The sequence below is a fragment of the Sminthopsis crassicaudata genome, chromosome 2 (genome assembly GCF_048593235.1).
Source record: "Sminthopsis crassicaudata isolate SCR6 chromosome 2, ASM4859323v1, whole genome shotgun sequence".
Classification (NCBI taxonomy): Eukaryota; Metazoa; Chordata; class Mammalia; order Dasyuromorphia; family Dasyuridae; genus Sminthopsis; species Sminthopsis crassicaudata.
The window spans coordinates 613599804-613618760 of NC_133618.1; the positions used below are offsets into that span (position 1 = coordinate 613599804).

General features: G+C 32.9%; 1 protein-coding gene across 3 annotated transcripts in view; it reads left to right on the plus strand.

Annotated features, from left to right (window-relative positions):
* The window catches only part of PARG (poly(ADP-ribose) glycohydrolase), a 116771-nt gene that overhangs the window by 3385 nt on the left and 94429 nt on the right, over positions 1-18957 (plus strand). For 2 of the 3 annotated variants that reach the window (XM_074296085.1, XM_074296087.1), the window contains exons 3-7: positions 2285-3262; positions 7238-7421; positions 8859-8981; positions 9118-9201; positions 18765-18839. In XM_074296085.1, the coding sequence (XP_074152186.1) occupies positions 2285-3262; positions 7238-7421; positions 8859-8981; positions 9118-9201; positions 18765-18839 (1444 nt within the window). The remainder of the gene's footprint in view (positions 1-2284; positions 3263-7237; positions 7422-8858; positions 8982-9117; positions 9202-18764; positions 18840-18957) is intronic. The other variant, XM_074296088.1, reaches the window with a different exon arrangement.

Here is an 18957-nt window from a genome sequence, read left to right on the forward strand (position 1 = left end):
AAGGTTTCTTATAGGCAACTTAGGGGAGGGGAGGGAGCAGTGAATAGAACCTTGGGCCTGGAGTCAGGAAGGTCTAAATTAAAATTTGACCCCAACACTATGATTACTAGCTGTGTGATTGGGTAAGTCATTTTGCTTTTGCTTGCCTCGGTTTTCTCAACTGTAAAACGGGGATATAAATAGCATTTATTTCCCAGGCTTGTTGTAAGGCTCAAATCAGATAATATTTATAAAGCAGTTAGTGCAATGCTTAGCACATATAGCAGGCACTTATTTATTTCTGTCCTTTCTTCCATCAGTCCTTAGACAGGAGATGCTCTGGGGAGACAAGTTTAGTTTAGGACTAGGTCTCATCATTGTTTATTTATTCTATTAACCCAATCAGCTTTAACAAATAAGTATCTGCTAATAGCCCTTCTACATAGACATTATTTTGTCTGAGAATATGGAAAGAAGATATTATTCTCCTAGCCCCTTCCTTGCTCCCCCCTCCATTTTCAGTCTTACCAGTTACTCTAATCTTCCAGTAGATCCAGTAAGATTTTCCAGTTATAAAAACTAGGCAATAGGAGATACAAATGCTGGTATATGTCCCTGGGATCACACAGTCCTATACATGTCCCAGATGCCAAAACGTGACAGCATTTTGTGAAATAATAATTGGTTGGGGGCAAAAGTCCAGAATCAAGATTGCCAGTAGGAAGAATATCTATCTAAGAGTATTCATTCTTTTAGGCTAAAATTATTTCTAAGAGGAGAGGTAATATAGGATGATGTAGATGTATAAACATGCAGATTGACAAGAGCCCAGCTCAGTTGTATAACTATAGCTGCTTTCTTTTCACTCCAGTTTGATAAGCTTAATAAGTTTGATAGCTTATTCCTATCTTTCTACATATATTTGTGTGTCTCTAATTATTTTGATAACTTTTATAATATTTATGTATCTCCTTTAGAGAACATGTCCTTGTTGTCAACTTGTATCACTAACACTTTAAAAAATATTAAGTAACTAAAACATACAAAGGTGTATAATAGATATTGTGTAAGATAGCAATGATTAGTAAAATGTTAGTGAGGTCCTTACAAAGCAATTTACAAATCTATTTAATTGGAACCATGTAAGTTAAATCTATATTGATTTTGTTCCAGTTTTTTGTTGATTGGATTGTAAGTTTCTTGTGATAAAGCATTATACTTTATGCTTAAAGTTTTTTTTTTTTTTTTTTTGGAGGGGGCAGGGCTTTTGGGGTTAAGTTACTTGCCCTGGGTCATATAACTAGCAATGTTAAGTGTTTGAGACAGAATTTGAACTCAGATACTTCCAACTTCAAGGATGATGCTGTATATACTGTTATCTAGCTGCCCCAGCAATAAATAAGTATCAGTAAAATACAGACCTTACTCTTAAAGAGCATAAGAGAAATAAGATATATTTATGAAAAGCCATAAAGCAACCTATGCTATGACAGCTGCACAAAATTGACAAAAACAAAATGTGAAAATAGTAAAGAGGAAGAAAAACCTTCTAAATGGTGGTTTACGTATGATCATTTGAGTTAGGTCTTAAAGGATAGATAAGATTTCAAAAGGAAATTGGAGAGAGTAAAGTGGTTCTCCTAGCATTGACTGGTAAAGGCATGAAGCTGGGAAAGTGATTATTTGGGGGAATAGCAAATTCCTTAGAGTACAGGAAGTGCATCTAGGATTAGGTTAGAAATGTAGATTGGTTCTGGATACTATAAAAAACCTAAAGTATTAGGAGACCTTGACAATTTTTAAGCAAAATTGATGTGATATGAGTTACTGTCAGGAAAGGTAACTTGGATGGTTTGGAGGTGAAGAGCCTAATTGAGAGCCAATTGAACCAAGATAAAATTTGTGTGAAAATTAGGATTTTTTAATCTAGTTAGAATGAGCAGGACTTGATAATTGAGAGTGGAGTCAAACTTGACTGAAACATCAAGCATTGATGACTAGAAACATGATAGTGTCTTGAATTCTTGAGGGTTTTTTAAATGTAGCAGCAGCAGCAGTAGTAGTTTTGATTGTAGTAGCAGTAGTAGTATTTAAATCACTTATAAACTAAGCATTTTCACATAGTTGAATATTTAGAGATTGTTTAGTTTAAATTTCTGAGTGAAAATGCAAATTGTAAAAAGTTGAGTTTTTTTGTTTGTTTGTTTGTTTGGTTGGTTGGTTTTTTTGGCCCATTTGTAGATTGTTGATTTTCTCATGTGAGAAGTTTTATTTAATTTATGGGTTTTTTTTCCCTCCATTGCAGTTTGCATAGTAAAGATACCATCATAGCAGCAGGATCTGAGATGAGTTCTATACAGAAAGATAATTTTTTCCAACATGACATGGAGAAGTTAGAAAATGTTTCTCAGCTGAGCCATGCTAAGTCATCTCAAGATAAAAGTACAAAGCATTTCAACCATCCTCTGACATCTAGTACCTGTAAGTTGCAAAGTGAAGGAAAACAAAGGGAACTTTTGGAAGCTGAACCCCAGGAAGTAACTCTTGTGGCAGATCAGTTTAGAAATGCTAATGTGGATCAATCACCCCAAAGTGATGATCAAATTCATCTAGATTGTGAAGAAGATAGAGACAATCGGCAGCTCTTACTAACACCTGTAAAGATGGCAAATTCTAAGCAGCCTATGAAAGATGTACAACTAGGAGAGGTCTCAAGCAACCTGCAGCCTGATAAGTGTTACCAGCCTGTCCATGGCACTAGTGCAGATAGTCAGCAGGAAGAGATCGATGTTGTTCCCGAGAGTCCATTGTCATATGTTGGTTGTGGTGATGTTTTACCTGATCAGAAAAATGATGAGATGAGCAGACAAGAAAGTCCTGCAGAGTCTCCTCTTGAGAAAGAAAGTGAACCAGAGTCCCCAATGGACATTGATAATTCTAAGAATAGTTGTCAAGATTCAGAGGCAGATGAAGAAACCAGCCCATGTTTTGAAGAACAAGAAGATGGTAATTCCTCTAAAGCAGCAAACAAATCATCCAAATTTCAAACAGGAGAGAATAAAATTGAATGTAAAAAACAGCACTCTACTAGGGTATGTGAAGATAGTGGATTGAACCTTCAGTTAGAAGGAGTAGAGAGTCCCACTGAAGAGGATCATTTATCCACCAAATCCCCTACTATTACTGGTCTGAATGTGGAATGCAAAGGTCCCAAGCAAACTGGAAGAAAGGATTCTAAAATAACAGATCACTTCATGAAAATGCCTAGAGGAGAGGACAAAAGGTAATCTTTCCCATTCCTTATGTACTCAGAACTTAGCTCAGTATTGGGAACTTAATAAGTGCTTGTTGACTGAATGAATTACATGTAGGACATTTTTATAATTTTATAAGTAAGCTAAACAGAATTGTTATATTGAAATAGAGATACCTCGATCTTCCAGGTTAGGCCAATTAAATACATTGTATTAAATTTAAATTCTCACAAAAAAGTAAATTCATTTTGGAAGTTAGATATTTTTCTCATTATTTATTTCTTTCTATTTTTAATCTAAATTAATACACTTAGAAATTAAATAACCTACATAGGTTTAAATACTTATGTGTTTGAAAAAAATTAGTCCTATTCATTAAATTATGTATTGTTCAATTTAATATGTATTTTAATTTTTATTATTTATTTTATTATTATTATTACTTTGGTTAAACAGTCCCATTTTATTTTTTTATTTTTATTTTTTTATTATAGCTTTTTATTTACAAGATATATGCATGGGTAATTTTACAGCACTAACAATTGCCAAGCCTTTTGTTCCAATTTTTCCCCTCCTCTCCACCCCCTTTCCCCAAATGGCAGGTTGACCAATTCATGTTACATATGTTAAAGTATAAATTAATTAAAATATAAGTATACATATCCAAACAGTTATTTTGCTATACAAAAAGAATTGGACTTTGAAATAGTGTACAATTAGCCTGTGAAGGAAATCAAAAATGCAGGTGGACAAAAAATAAGGGTATTGGGAATTTTATGTAGTGGTTCATAGTCATCTCCCAGAGTTCTTTCCCTGGGCATAACTGGTTCAGTTCATTATTGCTCTATTGGAACTGATTTGGTTCATCTCATTGTTGAAGATGGCCACATCCATCAGAATTGATCATCATATAGTATTGTTGTTGAAGTATATAATGATCTCCTGGTCCTGCTCATTTTACTCAGCATCAGTTCATGTAAGTCTCTCCAGGCCTTTCTGAAATCATCCTGTTGGTCATTTCTTACAGAACAATAATATTCCATAATATTCATATACCACAATTTATTCAGCCATTCTCCAATTGATGGGCATCCACTCAGTTTCCAGTTTCTGGCCACTACAAAGAGGGCTGCCACAAACATTCTTGCACATACAGGTCCCTTTCCCTTCTTTAAGATCTCTTTGGGATATAAGTCCAGTAGTAACACTGCTGGATCCAAAGGTATGCACAGTTTGATAACTTTTTGAGCAGTTCCAAATAATTCTCCAGAATGGCTGGATGTATTCACAATTCCACCAACAATGTACCAGTGTCCCTGTTTTCCCACATCCCCTCCAACATTCTGCATTATCTTTCCCTGACATTCTAGCCAATCTGACAGGTGTGTAGTGGTATCTCAGAGTTGTCTTAATTTGCATTTCTCTAATTAATAATGACTTGGAGCATCTTTTCATATGGCTAGAAATAGTTTCAATTTCTTCGTCTGAGAATTGTCTGTTCATATCCTTTGACCATTTATCAATTGGAGAATGGCTTGATTTCTTATAAATTTGAGTCAATTATCTATGTATTTTGGAAAAGAGGCTTTTATCAGTACCTTTGACTAAAAATGTTTTCCCAGTTTATTGCTTCCCTTCTAAGCTTATCTGCATTAGTTTTGTTTGTACAAAAACTTTTCAATTTAATATAATCAAAATTTCTATTTTGTGATCAATAATGATCTCTAGTTCTTATTTGGTCATAAATTCCTTCCTCTTCCATAGGTCTGAGAGATAAACTATCCTATGTTCCTCTAATTTATTTATAATCTTATTCTTTATCCCTAAATGATGAACCCATTTTTAACCTTATCTTGGGGTATGGTGTTAAGTGTGGGTCAATGCCTAGTTTCTGCCATACTAATTTCCAATTTTCCGAGCAATTTTTGTTAAACATTGAGTTCTTATCCCAAAAGCTGGGGTCTTTGGGTTTGTCAAACACTAGATTATTAAAGTTACTGACTTTTGTTCTTTGAACCTAACCTATTCCACTGATCAACTAGTCTATTTCTTAGCCAATACCAAATGGTTTTGGTAACCACTGTTTTATAATATAATTTTAGATCTGGTACAGCTAGGGCACCTTCTATTGATTTTTTTTTTTTTTTTTTTTTTTTTTGCATTCTCTTGAAATTCTTGATTTTTTTGTTTTTCCATATGAACTTTGTTGTTATTTTTTCTAGGTCATTAAAATAGTTTTTTGGGAGTCTGATTGGTATAGCGCTAAATAAATAGATTATTTTAGGTAGAATTGTCATTTTTATTATATTTGCTCAACCTATCCAAGAGCATTTAATATTTTTCCAATTGGTTAGATCAGACCTAATTTGTGTGGAAAGTGTTTTGTAGTTTTGCTCATAGAGTTTCTGATGTATTTTAATTTTTAATCCTATCGTCTAAAATCGATGCAACCTATAGTTATTATAGGAGACCTAGGAGAATGATTTGTTAGGTGGTTGGGGGTTGGTTGTTGTCTTTTGTTCTCAAAAAGGACCAAAGTGACATTGTGTTGGGGTCAAGGTACACTGTATCCTCATGGGGATGATCAGATCAAAATGAGCTTGGAATATTTGGAATTAAGCTATCTCTAAAATTTGTGCATTTCATATTTCCTTTGAACTATTGCAGTTCTGTTTTGCTCATAGAGTATAATACCATCTTCGATGTAGGCATGCCATTCTGGGCAGTGTTGTACCACTGTCTCCCATAGTTGATTCAAAAGTTCTTCAGAGAGACTTTGAGAATGTCCTTGTGTCATTTCTTTTGACTTCCATATGAATGCTTGGTTTGTTGAGTTTTCCATAAAATAGTATTTTAGGCAAATACATGTTTAGCATTCAGTCATTGTGACCACCTATAAAATTTGTGCCCTCTGCAGTAGGATTAAAATGCTTGGCAATTCAGCCCAAGAAAGTATCTCAGTGACTGGTGCCTTATCTTGCCAGGTGATTTTCAGAATCTTCCTATAACAATTCAGATGGAAGCAATTCAGTTTCCTGGCATGGCACTGATATATTGTTCAGGTTTCACAGGCATATAACATAGTGGTAAGAACAATAACTCTGTAGACCTTCAGTTTGGTAGGCAGTCTAACATTACTCTTGTCTTATAGTTCCATAGTGCCCCAAGCCCACTAGAGCTTGCTCTATCAATGTGTGCCTCATCTTTATTAGATAGCATCTGCAACTAGTGCTGTGGAGTCAAGTGTTAATAATTTATGGCAGTTGATTGTTTCTCTTTGAGTTTGATATTATTACTATCAGAATGAATAGAATCCTGGACCCCTGTAGTCAGGAAGATCTAAATTCAAATCTGGCTTGAGTTTCTTACTAGTTGTATGATCTTGGCCAAGTCACTTAACTATTCTTATCCTCAGTTAGCTTATTTGCAAAAAAGATGGGGTTTGATTCAGTGACCTTTAAGTTTCGTTCTAGTTTTAAATATGTAATACTGTGATTTGACAATTTTCAGCCTTTATCAGTAGGAAATTACTTGTATTTATCAAATCCTTCTAAAACGTGTTATGCTTCTGGAATGTGTGAAGTTACAGTGGGACTATTTCAACAACTTGTAGGTTGAATATCCTTTTCACCCCAGTGAGATTGACCTTTCTTAAAGTTTTTCCAATCTATCTTGAGCTAGAGAGTGGTTTCATTCCATCAGAGGCTTGGTTTCATGTGGTTTTCAAGGGAAATTGGGAGATCTCGAGCAGCTTCCTGTCTTTATGTCACCATCTTGGTTCTACCCCAGAAGTCCAAAAAGAATTTTTAACATGTGTTTTCTCCCCTCCCTGAGACAGTAAGCAATAATCATCTTTTTTAATCATTCCAGTTGGTTACTTGATACAAGTAAAATTTTACCTGGCTGTTAAGTTTTGGGACTTCTTTTTGGACTCACAGATTATATTTATTCATCTTTAGCATTTTTAGAAATAATTTGTGACAATTTGTTTTTCTTGATTTTAGAAAAGAACAATGTGAATTCAAACACCAAAGACCAGACAGGAAGATTCCTAAGTACATTCCACCTCAGATTTCCCCAGATAAAAAATGGCTTGGAACTCCTATTGAGGAATTGAGAAGAATGCCTTTGTGTGGAGTTCGTCTTCCTCACCTGAGACACTCTGCCAATCATACAGTAACTGTTCGGGTGTGTCATTTTACCTGTAATGAGAAAAAACTAAAGAGCTTATTAAAATAGTTTAAGCTATATCCTCATTGTTAAATTAAACCAAATGCATAAATGGTCTTGTTACAATTGTGTAGGATGTAGAAGTCATTGGCTAAGTACAACAGCTTAACTCAAAAAAGAAAAAAGCAAGATGATTATTTTCTTAACTTTAACTTTTGAATTTAGAGAAGAAAAAGTTGAAACCCTTAATTTAAATATATTTCTAGTAAAGCTGAATTGAATGTCCTCCCTTAGGTTCCTTTTAGGACTCGTGATATGATTATAATGCAATTATAGTCATTATTTTTTCTTAAATTTTTCTTAAAATTTTAGAAATTTTTAGAAAATTTAAGAGATTTTAAAATTTCTTAAATTTTTCTTAAAAAAAAAAAAACAACTTCAAGAACTTATTCTGAAAGTATTTTATAATATGTACTATGGTTGCTTTTAGTTCTTATTAGGAACATCAAAGGTCATTAAATATGTTACCTATAAAATTATGGTACATTAATGAGGCATTTGCTTGTTTATGTAGTAGTATATTCAGATAACTTTTTATTGATGTATATTTAAGCTCCAATAATATAATACTTTCTTCACATAATGCTTATTTATTGCTTCATCTCATGTAATGATCAAACATGTATAGTTGTGTATTTTTTAATGTCAAAAAATATTTGTAGTGTTGGAAATGAAAGAATCTGAAAAAGTATGTAATGTGTGAAACATATACGATGTGTTAGAAACCCAGATAATTCCAGTTCTTTCCTTTCAAATTATATAAAACATGTTCTTTAATCTTATTTTTTGCACTCTTTCATAGTTGATAAGCTTTTACTTTAGTTGATGACTTTTCAGAAAGTTCTTTGAAATCTGGTACATTCCTGTCATATTGGAAGTGCTTAATTTTAGGCTATATAAAAACATTTCAGGTTGGTTGTAGAGCAGAGATTTTAAACAATTAGTGCAGGAATCAGATTAAAACATAATGGGTAAATATTTTACAAAGTAAATAAAAATCCCAGAGTGTGGATAATGTTAATATGTGGTTTTCTGAGTCAGTAGATGATTCACAAGAGCCCTTTGTGTACATTTTCTATTTGAGTTTGAATGCTGTAGTAGAGGAAATTAAAGCAATAAATTGAGGAGCTGGATTAAAATATCTTCAAGAACCCTATTATCTCTAGGATTCATCTTTTCACTGTAGTTAGTGTTTTTTAATTTAAAAACAACTTTCTCTATAAATGTGTGAGTTTTACATAAAGATACTGAATTGTTTTAAGCTTTTTTTGGTTGTGGTGAGAGACCAAGCTTAGATCTTAATTTATATTGTTTAGTATTTACTCTTTAGGTTATTTTGTGAAAGGTGGATAAATGATTGTATACATTGCATTATGAATATTCTCTTTGTTGCAGGTAGATCTTTTGAAAGCTGGAGAAGTCCCTAAACCTTTTCCAACACATTATAGGGATTTATGGGATAATAAACATGTCAAAATGCCTTGCTCAGAACAAAATTTATACCCTGTAGAAGATGAGGTAAGAAAAGGAAGTGAAATTTTTAGGTATACACATGAACAAAAATTGTGCAGTCTGTCTGGCGCATTTTCAAAACTAAGATGCAAAAGAATATGGACATCTTTGAAGTTAATCTCCCTTTCTTTTTTTCTAAAAGAATGGCGAACGAACAGCAGGCAGTCGGTGGGAGCTCATTCAGACAGCACTCCTTAACAAGTTCAATCGTCCCCAAAATTTGAAGGTATGTTCAGTCTATGCTTGTTTTCTTTAATGGAGTTTTGGTGACTATTCTGTACCTTTTAACTTTATACATTCTCCAGTGCTCCCTGACAGCTTATTGTTAATGACTTAAATAAGTACATCATTTATTTCCAAAGTTGTTTCTCTGAAATGCCTCCACCCTTTTAATGCTCTTCCTTTTCTCTCTCTCTCTCTCTCTCTCTCTCTCTCTCTCTCTCTCTCTCTCTCTCTCTCTCTCTCTCTCTCTCTCTCTCTCTCTCTCTCTCTCTCTCCCCCCCCCCTTCCCTGCCTTCCCCTCCCTGTTCTACTCCCTTTCTCTCTCCCTCTCTTCCTCCCCTCTTCAGGGCACAATCAGTCTTTTTTAACTTCTAGATAATCCTCCACATTTTATGCTTTATGATTTTATTATTAAAATTAACAGGAATATTAAGTGAATCTAAAAATCTGCTTCTAAAAAGACAATTTCCATGAATAATGGAGATAATTTTCTAAAAACTCAAATATAGAATCATTTTTCACTGGTATTTTGGTTAGATTAATTTCAGGAACCAGTGAAAGCATTAATTTGTCACTGCTACTAATTTAAATTCGCCAAAGGAAACTCATTTCTAATCTTAACAGGTAGTGGTGGATACAATCGGTGTTTAGTTTTTTTTTAATACCTATAATTCAATTAGCATTTATTGAGTACGTCCCATGTGCTATGCAGTGTACATACAGTTCCTGGTGCTTATTTGATAAAATACTCTGGGCCTTGTGATTTTTTTTTTTTTAAATAATATTTTATTTTTTCTAATACATGTAAAGATAGTTTTCAGCATTCGCCTTTGCAAAACCTTGTGTTCCAAATTTTTCTCCTCTCTCTATCTCTTCCTTCTACAAGATAGCAAGCAATCCAATATAGACTAGACATTTGTAATTTTTCTAAATATATTTCTACATTAGTCATGCTGTACAAGAAAAATCAGATCAAAAGGGGAAAAAAAAACATGAGGAAGAAAAAAAAGGCTAGTAAACAACAACAGTAAAGTTCCATAGTTCTCTCTTTGAATGTGGATGGCACTTTTCATCACGTCTATTGGAATTGAATCACCTCATTATTGAAAAAGCCAAGTTCATCACAGTTGATCTAGATGGACTACTTTTAGATACTAATCCATTATTTAGTTGATCAATCCCTTTAAAAATTCTTTATGATGATCCATATGCAGAGTTGCATAGGCCTTGAGGTTTTTCCCTCAACAGAAGGCTCTTTTCATCCTAAGAACACTTTAAATTTCATTTAATTGGTAGGTCTTCTCTTCAGATAACTTCATTGAAAAGGCTCGACTACCTGTCTGATCTTTGGAGAAAGGAGGGATTTATAACTAAAGAAAAACTAGAAAACATGAAATGCAAAATGTATCCAAGATTAGAAGGGAACCAGAAAGCTGGGGAAAAATGTTTACAGCCAGTGTTTATGATAAACACCTCCTTTTTAAGATATATAGGAAGCTGAGTCAAATTTATAAAAATACATATCATTCCCTAATTGATAATTGGTCAAAAGATGTGAATAGACAATAGTAGAAGGCATTAATTTATTGGATAAAAAAAGACTATATGTCTTTTTGAGGGCATTAAAATTTTGAGTACTAGGTTTTGAATATAAAAGCTGGGCTCACATCCCAGTTTGGTAGTGAACTAAAGATTCTTCCTCAGACTTTGTTTCTTTTAATATCTGCCATATCTTGCTGTATCTACCTTCACAACATTTTGGTGTCCAACTCTTTTCTCTATTCAGTCAGCTGCCATCTTAGTTTTAGGCCCTTATTACCTCTTCTCTGTTCTATTACAGTAATCTTCTGATTAGTCTTCATGACTCAGGTCTCTTCCCCCATCTAGACAATAATTCACATAAACTGCTGAAGGGACTATTGTTAAGCACAGATATAACCATATTGTTGCTCTATTTAAATAACTCTAGTGGTTCCCTCTTATTTCTAGGATAAAATAGAAATCAAGCACCATTCTGTCACTCTAGTCTCAACAAGCTGGTTTTTTTGTTTTGTTTTGTTTTGTTTTGTTTTGTTTTTTGTTTTTTGTTTTTTTGCTGTGCTCTTTGGTACAGCCAAGTATCTTTCTCTCTGATCCTCACATATGGCTTTGCCCTGGGAATCCTCCATGCTTGGCATTGATTCCCTTCTCATGTTAACTTTTAGTTCCTTTAAGATCTCCAGAAGGTAGCATAGTATCTGGCACAAAGTTGGCATGTTCCAGATGCCTATTGATTGATTGATTTGTAAAGTGAGGAGATTAAATGATGTTCACTAGGATTGCTTCTAGTTCTTAAATCCTTTGCCATCTAAGGCTTCCCTTGGCATTCATAGATTTTTACCAGATATCCTTTGTCAGTTTAAATAGTTTACAGCTTGGTGATTTATTATGTTTTCTATCATAAAAATGATTATATGCTGAAATATTGAATCTCTACTAGTTTTACTTTAGGGAATCAGTGTAGCATGATTGTGATGCTGGATTGCCTTGAAGTGCAATCCAGTGAAGTGCAATACAGTGCAAGCTCTGGTATGTCCTTTCAAGGGAACACTTTGACCATGGAATCAGTGATGATGGAATGATATATGTATATATTCACGTATATGTATATAAATACATGTTTGTTTTTGAGGAGAAGACTAAACAAGCTGAATTACGAGAGAGTCAGAATGTTGTTCTCAGGTTGATAAATTTTTTTTAGCCATACACACTCAATATAACTAATAACCAAACTGTTAGTAAAAGTAAATAACCACACTAATGATAGATCCTTGAAATTTAAAAAAAAAAAGTGTTTTATAATAATTCAGTTTTGAGATTTTATTCCTCAGAATTTTTATGTAATTATAATTTTGAGGCATTGGACATTGTGGTAAAAATATTTTTACATCATAGATTTAAAATATTGTATTAAAGTTCCATGTCATAATAACAATTGTTATGTTTTAAGACAAATATAGGTGGCTTACCTACTATTTAAACTCATTGTGATAAATTAGGAGTGAAGAGATTTAGATTTGAGGACCCAAATGAAATTAGGGTTTCTGGTGGTCAGGGAGTTAAATGAGGTCTAGTGACAGGTTTGGGGTTCAGGAAATCAAATGGAGCTCCCTTCAACCCCTTGGGATTCGGCACAAGAGTAGGATAGGAAGTTTTGGGGACTCTCTTTTGGTGGCACAGAGTCTTTCTGTAAAGGAATTTACAGACCTGAAAACCTAGATTGATAAAAGAGGTTTATTATGAGGATTGGAAATAAGGTTAAAATCTGGTTAGGGAAATAGATGAGGGTAAAGAGAGAATAGCACTGGAAAGAGTATTCCAGTGGACAGAGGCTCCTTGGGATGCTAAGCATGTTATAGTTGGCATGTGTGGAACCTCTGCAAAGAGAGTATTTAGTTTGGCTCTTTTTATAATGAGTGATTTAGCTAAAGGGGACCCAAGTGGGTGGAGTCCCAAGTTGGCTCCTCCCTGGGTTTCAGCTAGTGCTAGAATTTGAATTGAATTCAATGAATTTCAGGACTGAGCCTACCCCATCCAGGTAACCAGATGAAACTGTTTGTCCTTTGGGTGGGGTCCCTCCCTGAGGCAGAGTTGAAAATTTTCTCCTTTAAGGATTTTCAGAGTTTTAGAGTCTCCTCTTCAAGAGGATGTTGGTCTAAATTTAATTTCTTCTTCCCAATGATTTTAGATTCAGTATATCAAATTGCTCTTTTTCTTCTTTATGCTAAAGGAACTATGAGAAAAACTAAACCCCTATTAAAGAACATGATGAGAAATACTCATTATGTAACTTAGATTATCAGATTAAGATGTCAGATTCATGGAAAAAAAATGTGTGCATGTGAAGGACAATTACCTCAATGGTTGAATAAAACATTTTGTTTTTTAGAAATCATATAGTCAGTAATTAGATTAGAAAAAATTTTTTTTTGAACCTAAAGTATTTATTATGGATTAGGAGCAGAAAGAGTTCCTTGAATGCTGTCATAAGTTAAAAGAAATTTTGCATGTACTCCTTTGCAAGTAGCCATATAGGCCAAAAGATTGATATTAAATATAGATTAATAATTCATGTTCCATTAGTCATACCACAACTTGTTCAACCATTCCCCAATGGTTGAGCATCCCCTCAATTTCTGGTACCTTGCCATCACAAAAAGATCCACTGTAAATTTTTTGGTACAGATAGGCCATCTCATTGGTACAGACCTGATAGTGTATTGCAGGGTCAAAGGGTATGTACAGTTTTGTAGCCCTTTAGGCATAGTCCTAATTGCTCTATGGAGTGAATTGAATCAGTTCACAGCTCCACCTACAGTGTATTAGTTAGCATCTCAGTTTTTCTACATTATTCCAATATTGTTTCCTTTTCTGTTATATTAGCCAACCTAGTAGATGTAAAATAGTACCTTAGAGTTGTTTTAGTTTGCATTTTTCTCATCAAGAGTGATTTAGAACTTTTTTGTAATAAAAAAAAAAAAAGAACTTTTTTGTAACATGATTATGGATAACTTTGATTATTTCTGAAAACTACCTAACCATGGCATATGCTTTGACCATTTTTTATTTGGGGAATGAGTCTTATTTTTTATAAATTGGATTCACTACTCTGTATTTTTGAAAAATGAGGGCTTTATTAGAGAAACTTGCTATTCATTTTTTCTCTATTGTTATGATTGTTAACATGTTTTTCCCTTTGTTCCTTTTTCTCCCTCCTGTTTATTCTACTTTCTCTCTCCTTTCACCTTGTCCATCCTGAAAATCATTTTACTTCTGAGTACTGCTTCCCCCAGTTTTCCTTCCCTTCTATTAGCCTCTCAACCACTAGGTCCCTTCCCTTATCCTTATATTATCCTCTGTCCTTCCTACTTTATTGTAGAGAAAGTTAAATGTCTATATCCAACTGTGTTTATTATTTCCTCTATGAGCCAGTTCTAATCAAAATAAGATTCATGTGCTTTCCCTTGTCTCCCCTATCTTTTCTTCTACTGTACAAGCTCTTTTGTCATCTTTTATATGAGATAATTTACTCCAGTAATTGCTGTCTTTCCCTTTCTCTTCTCCCAGTGCATTCCTTCTTCTCACTCTTAATATTTTAAAATACCATTCTGTAATATTCAACTCATAATCTATACTTTCTATTTCTATATACTCCCTCTAATTGCTCAAATAATGAGAAAAATTTTAGTAGTTAGTGATTACTCTTGTTCTGTGGGAGGTTTCTTGTAACAAAGTAATAGTAATAATACAGTGACTCATTAAAAACTGCTGCAACATTTCACATCTCTAGGACCTCTCTGACTACTGTACTTTTGAAAAATTAAAAAAAAATCTATTTTTTTCTTCTTTCTTCCTCCCACACAATTAAAAAAGAAAAAGCAAATTTCTTGTAATAAATATGTATAGTTAAGCAAAACCTATTTTTTCAAAGATTATGGGCTGTGGGGGTTGGGGTGTGTGTGTGTATGTTCGTTCATTCAAGTGAGTGCACATGTATAGTCTGCATCTAATGTGTTTTATTATTGGTCCTCTAGAATCATAATCTTCTGCTTTCATACTGATTTGTTTTTTCCTCTAATCCTGTATCAGTTCATATGAGTCTTCCTATGTCTTTTTGAAATCGTTTTCTCATTTCTTATAGCATATAATCAACTGCATTCATATATAACAACTTATTCAACTGCTCTTTAATTTTTGGACTGCCTTTTTATTTTCAGTTTTATGTCCCGGCGGAAAGAGCTGTTGTAAATATTTTTATACACATAAGACCTTTTTCAATTTCTTTGATCTCTTTTGGATATCTGCTTAGGTAGTGGCATAGTAGGGTCAAAGGAATATATTATTTAGTAAGTTTTTGTGGATAATTCAAAATTTCTTTCTAGAGTGGTTGAACCCATTCCAGAGTAGATCAACCAACATCAGTGTACCTGTTTTCCCATAGCCTCAACATTTATGATTTTCCTTTTTGTCATCTTTGCCACTGATGGTAATAGGTTGAATCTTAGATTTACTTTATTTCTTTAATTAGTAGTAATTTTGAGAATTTTTTATATGATTAGCAGGCTTCATTTATTTCCTTGAGATTCTTTCTGTTCATATTCTTAGACCATTTATTAATTAGAGTGACTTTAAAAATATATATATATATATATATAATATTTATTTATATCATGGAAAAATGAAACATTTATTAAAGAAACTTGCTTCAAAAATATTTCCCCAGTCATTTTCTTGTGAAAATGAATTTTAATTTTTTTATTTAATTAAAGCTAGAATGTGCATTATTAGTATTTCTATTTGACATGGTACCAGAAATGCTCTCTGTAGCATTAAAATAAGAAAAAGAAATTGAAAGAATACCCATATGTAAAGAAAAAAGAAAATTAACATTTTATATTTGTTATGATGGTGTATTTAAAGAAACTTGAATCAATTAGAAATAATTGAAACAATTGATTTTAGCAACTGCCCAGTTTATAAAATAAATTATCAGGATTTCTATATAATGTCCCATAGAATTTCTATATAATGCCCAAAATAAGAAGAAATAAATAAATAAATTTCATTTAAAATTATAGGATGGATTAAGTACTGAGCAATTTCTAAGTTCTAAAATATATGCAATGTGGTTTTTAAATTTTGTGTGGGGATAAGGCCATAACCTAGAGCTCAAAAATTTTTAAAAACAATTATAAAAAAGATTGTTTTGAATATAACTGGGGAAAATTTTAAAATGAATATAAAGGCCAAAAAAATAGATAAAACTTATGCAAGAATTATATAAATGCGATTACAAACAACTGTTTATGGAACTAGACCTAAGTGATTGAGAAAAAATTTTTTCTCATGGGGAGTATGAACCAGTATAGCAAAAATGGCAATATTACTTGAATTATTTAGTATCATGCCAATCAAACTATCAAATCATTACAGAATTAGAAAAAAAATAATGAAATTATGGGGAGGGGGAAGTCAGTAATCTTGAGACAGAGTTATTTGTAATACAGTTAGGGATATAGTACCTCTGTAATCTGGAAAATGTGCATAAATTGTTTTGATCCTCCTTTTCTATCAGAGAAGAAGAAATTGTGTATATGGTATTAGAAGGTAAAATATGTTGTTATTATATAATACTATACATATATTTTATGCATTTCTGCACTTATAAACTTTTTCTGTGTTATCTGTTGGCCTTCAAATGTTGTCTGCATCTTATGCAAAACATCCCATTTAATTTCTTATGCCAGCCTGACATACATCAAAACTGTGATTGAGAGAGTTGTTATGTGGAAGGGATAACTAGTAAAAAGAAATGGGAGGAAAGAGTGTCGGAATAACAGTGCTAGATTTCAAACTGTGCTATAAAGCAGTTACTAAAACAATTCAGATTAAGAAACAGAAAAATTGATCAGCAGAACACATAGGAATACAAAAAACAGAAGCAAATGTATCTAATATAAAACTCCTATCTATTGTGAAAAGGATTTACTGTTCGACAACAACTGATGGGGGAATTATATAACAATATGTTAGAAGATAGTTAATGAGGAGGAATTATATTGACTGGGACTGACTCAGCCAGTTGTCTCTGAATTGTAAAACAAGTACACCACTAGATGGCATAATCATCTATATCAAACAGAGAACTTTGATCTCATTGATTCAATTGTATTTTCAGATCATGCATACCGTAACCTAGTACTTCTGTTTATCTCCTGGAACTGCTGCTGTCCTTGTCTTTCCATATTTGCCACTGGGAATTCTTCCAACGTGCTGGAAGGTCTTAACGTAAATAAAATACTCCTTAATATACATTTTTTTTTTTGTCCTGAAAATAGTCTGTACAAAAAGAAAACTATAAATAATTGCTGAATTTTGAAAAAATCAACTTTTTTGGTCACCATTTCTGAATCTATTTCTTCCCTGGCAGCTAAGCTCATACCTTGTAACAAAGCATAAAAGAAGAAGGGAGGATGTAGAAAGCATTTTAGCAAAACTAGCTAACATGAATCAACAATAAATAGCCACTGTATATCCATAATTTCCTCACTTTGCAAGAAGAGGAGAGGTTCGTTTTCTCATCTCCTTCAGAGATAGTCTTTTTTTTTTTTTTTTTACATAAATAGCATTTAGTTTCTTTTTATTGTTGTTATTCTTTGCATTTTCATCATTATATTGTATAAGTTGGTTTCCTGGTTCTATTTATTCATATCAGTTCATGTAATTTTTACATGCTTATGTGAATTCTTCCTGTTGTGATTTTATTGTCATATTTTTAAGCCTTCTTCATTTATCCATTCCACAATTGATGGACACAAACTTGTCTTCCTTTTCTTTGCTGCCACAAAGAGTACTGCTACAATTATTTTGTTGCGTTTGGGATCTTTCTTTTACTTCCCTTAGGTATATCTTTTTAGGAGTGGTTTTTCCAGCCCATAGGATACAGACATTTTTGGCCCTTTCTTAATATAACTCTAAATTGCTTTGAAAATAGTTGGACCAATTCACAATTCCATCAGTAGCTTATTGCTGTGCCTGACTACTAGTAATCCTTCCGAACCATCTTTTGTTTTTGCAAATATGTTGGATATAAGGTGAAAATTTAGGTATAATTAATTCCTTGATTAGGCTCTGACAGAGGACAGTAGTTGAACAGAAAATATGAAATGCTAGATAAGTAGAATCTTTATTGATTTTAAATGCATCATATATTTCTTTGTTCCATCCTCCTGTCCTTGATTAATTTTTCCTAATACCATTTATTACAGGCATATTTTATTTTTAAAGCAAATTTTAAGGAAAAATGAGATAAACCAATCAAGAAATTGAAATTTTTTGACAGCATAAGCAATGCCCTCAACTCTGCAGAGAAATAGTAAAAGTGTCTTGCTATAGCTCTTCTTTGGAGTCAAGTTTTATTTTTTATAATGAGTGATTCCCTTGGGGTACCTGCATAACTGGAATCTCCAGGTCAAAAAGTATACAGACAGTTTAATCACTTTATTTGCAAAAAATTAAATTGCTTTATAGAATTGTATTAATTCATAGCTCCACCATCAGTGCTATTCTATTTTTCCCCACAACTCTTCTAGCATTGACTATTCCTACCTCTTATCATCTTAACCAGTTGTTGTGGATGTGGGTAAAATTTCAAATATAAAAAAAATTTTTGATGAGGTTTTCTGACATGGCAGAAATTGAACAGGAAATATCAAGTATTAGGCAATTGAAAAATTATTGGAATTGAATACATTATGTATTTTCCTGTCCCATTCTCCACTTCCCACAATCCATGGTTAACTTTTAAAATTTCATTTGTTATAGGCTTATTTAAAAATGAAGGTGCATTTTCTTTGTGTATATCTATTGTTATATGATATATGGTAGGTAGGTGATGAGTTTGGGTTATTACCTAAAAAATCTTAGTTCTATATAAATGGACAATTTCTTGGTGGATAATTGAGTCAATTGTATAACTATTCTGTACCCCAATCAGTGATTTAGATTTTGTTGATGCTTTTTCCATAGGATGCTATATTGAAATATAATGTTGCATATGCCAAGAAATGGGACTTTACAGCTTTGGTCGACTTCTGGGATAAGGTAGAGTATGTTTATAATATAGTAATCATTGTAAGGAGTTGAAAATACTCCTAATTTGCTTGTTCTATGTTCCATCATTTTCAGCTATTCTATTTGGTCATATTACCTATTTGGCTCA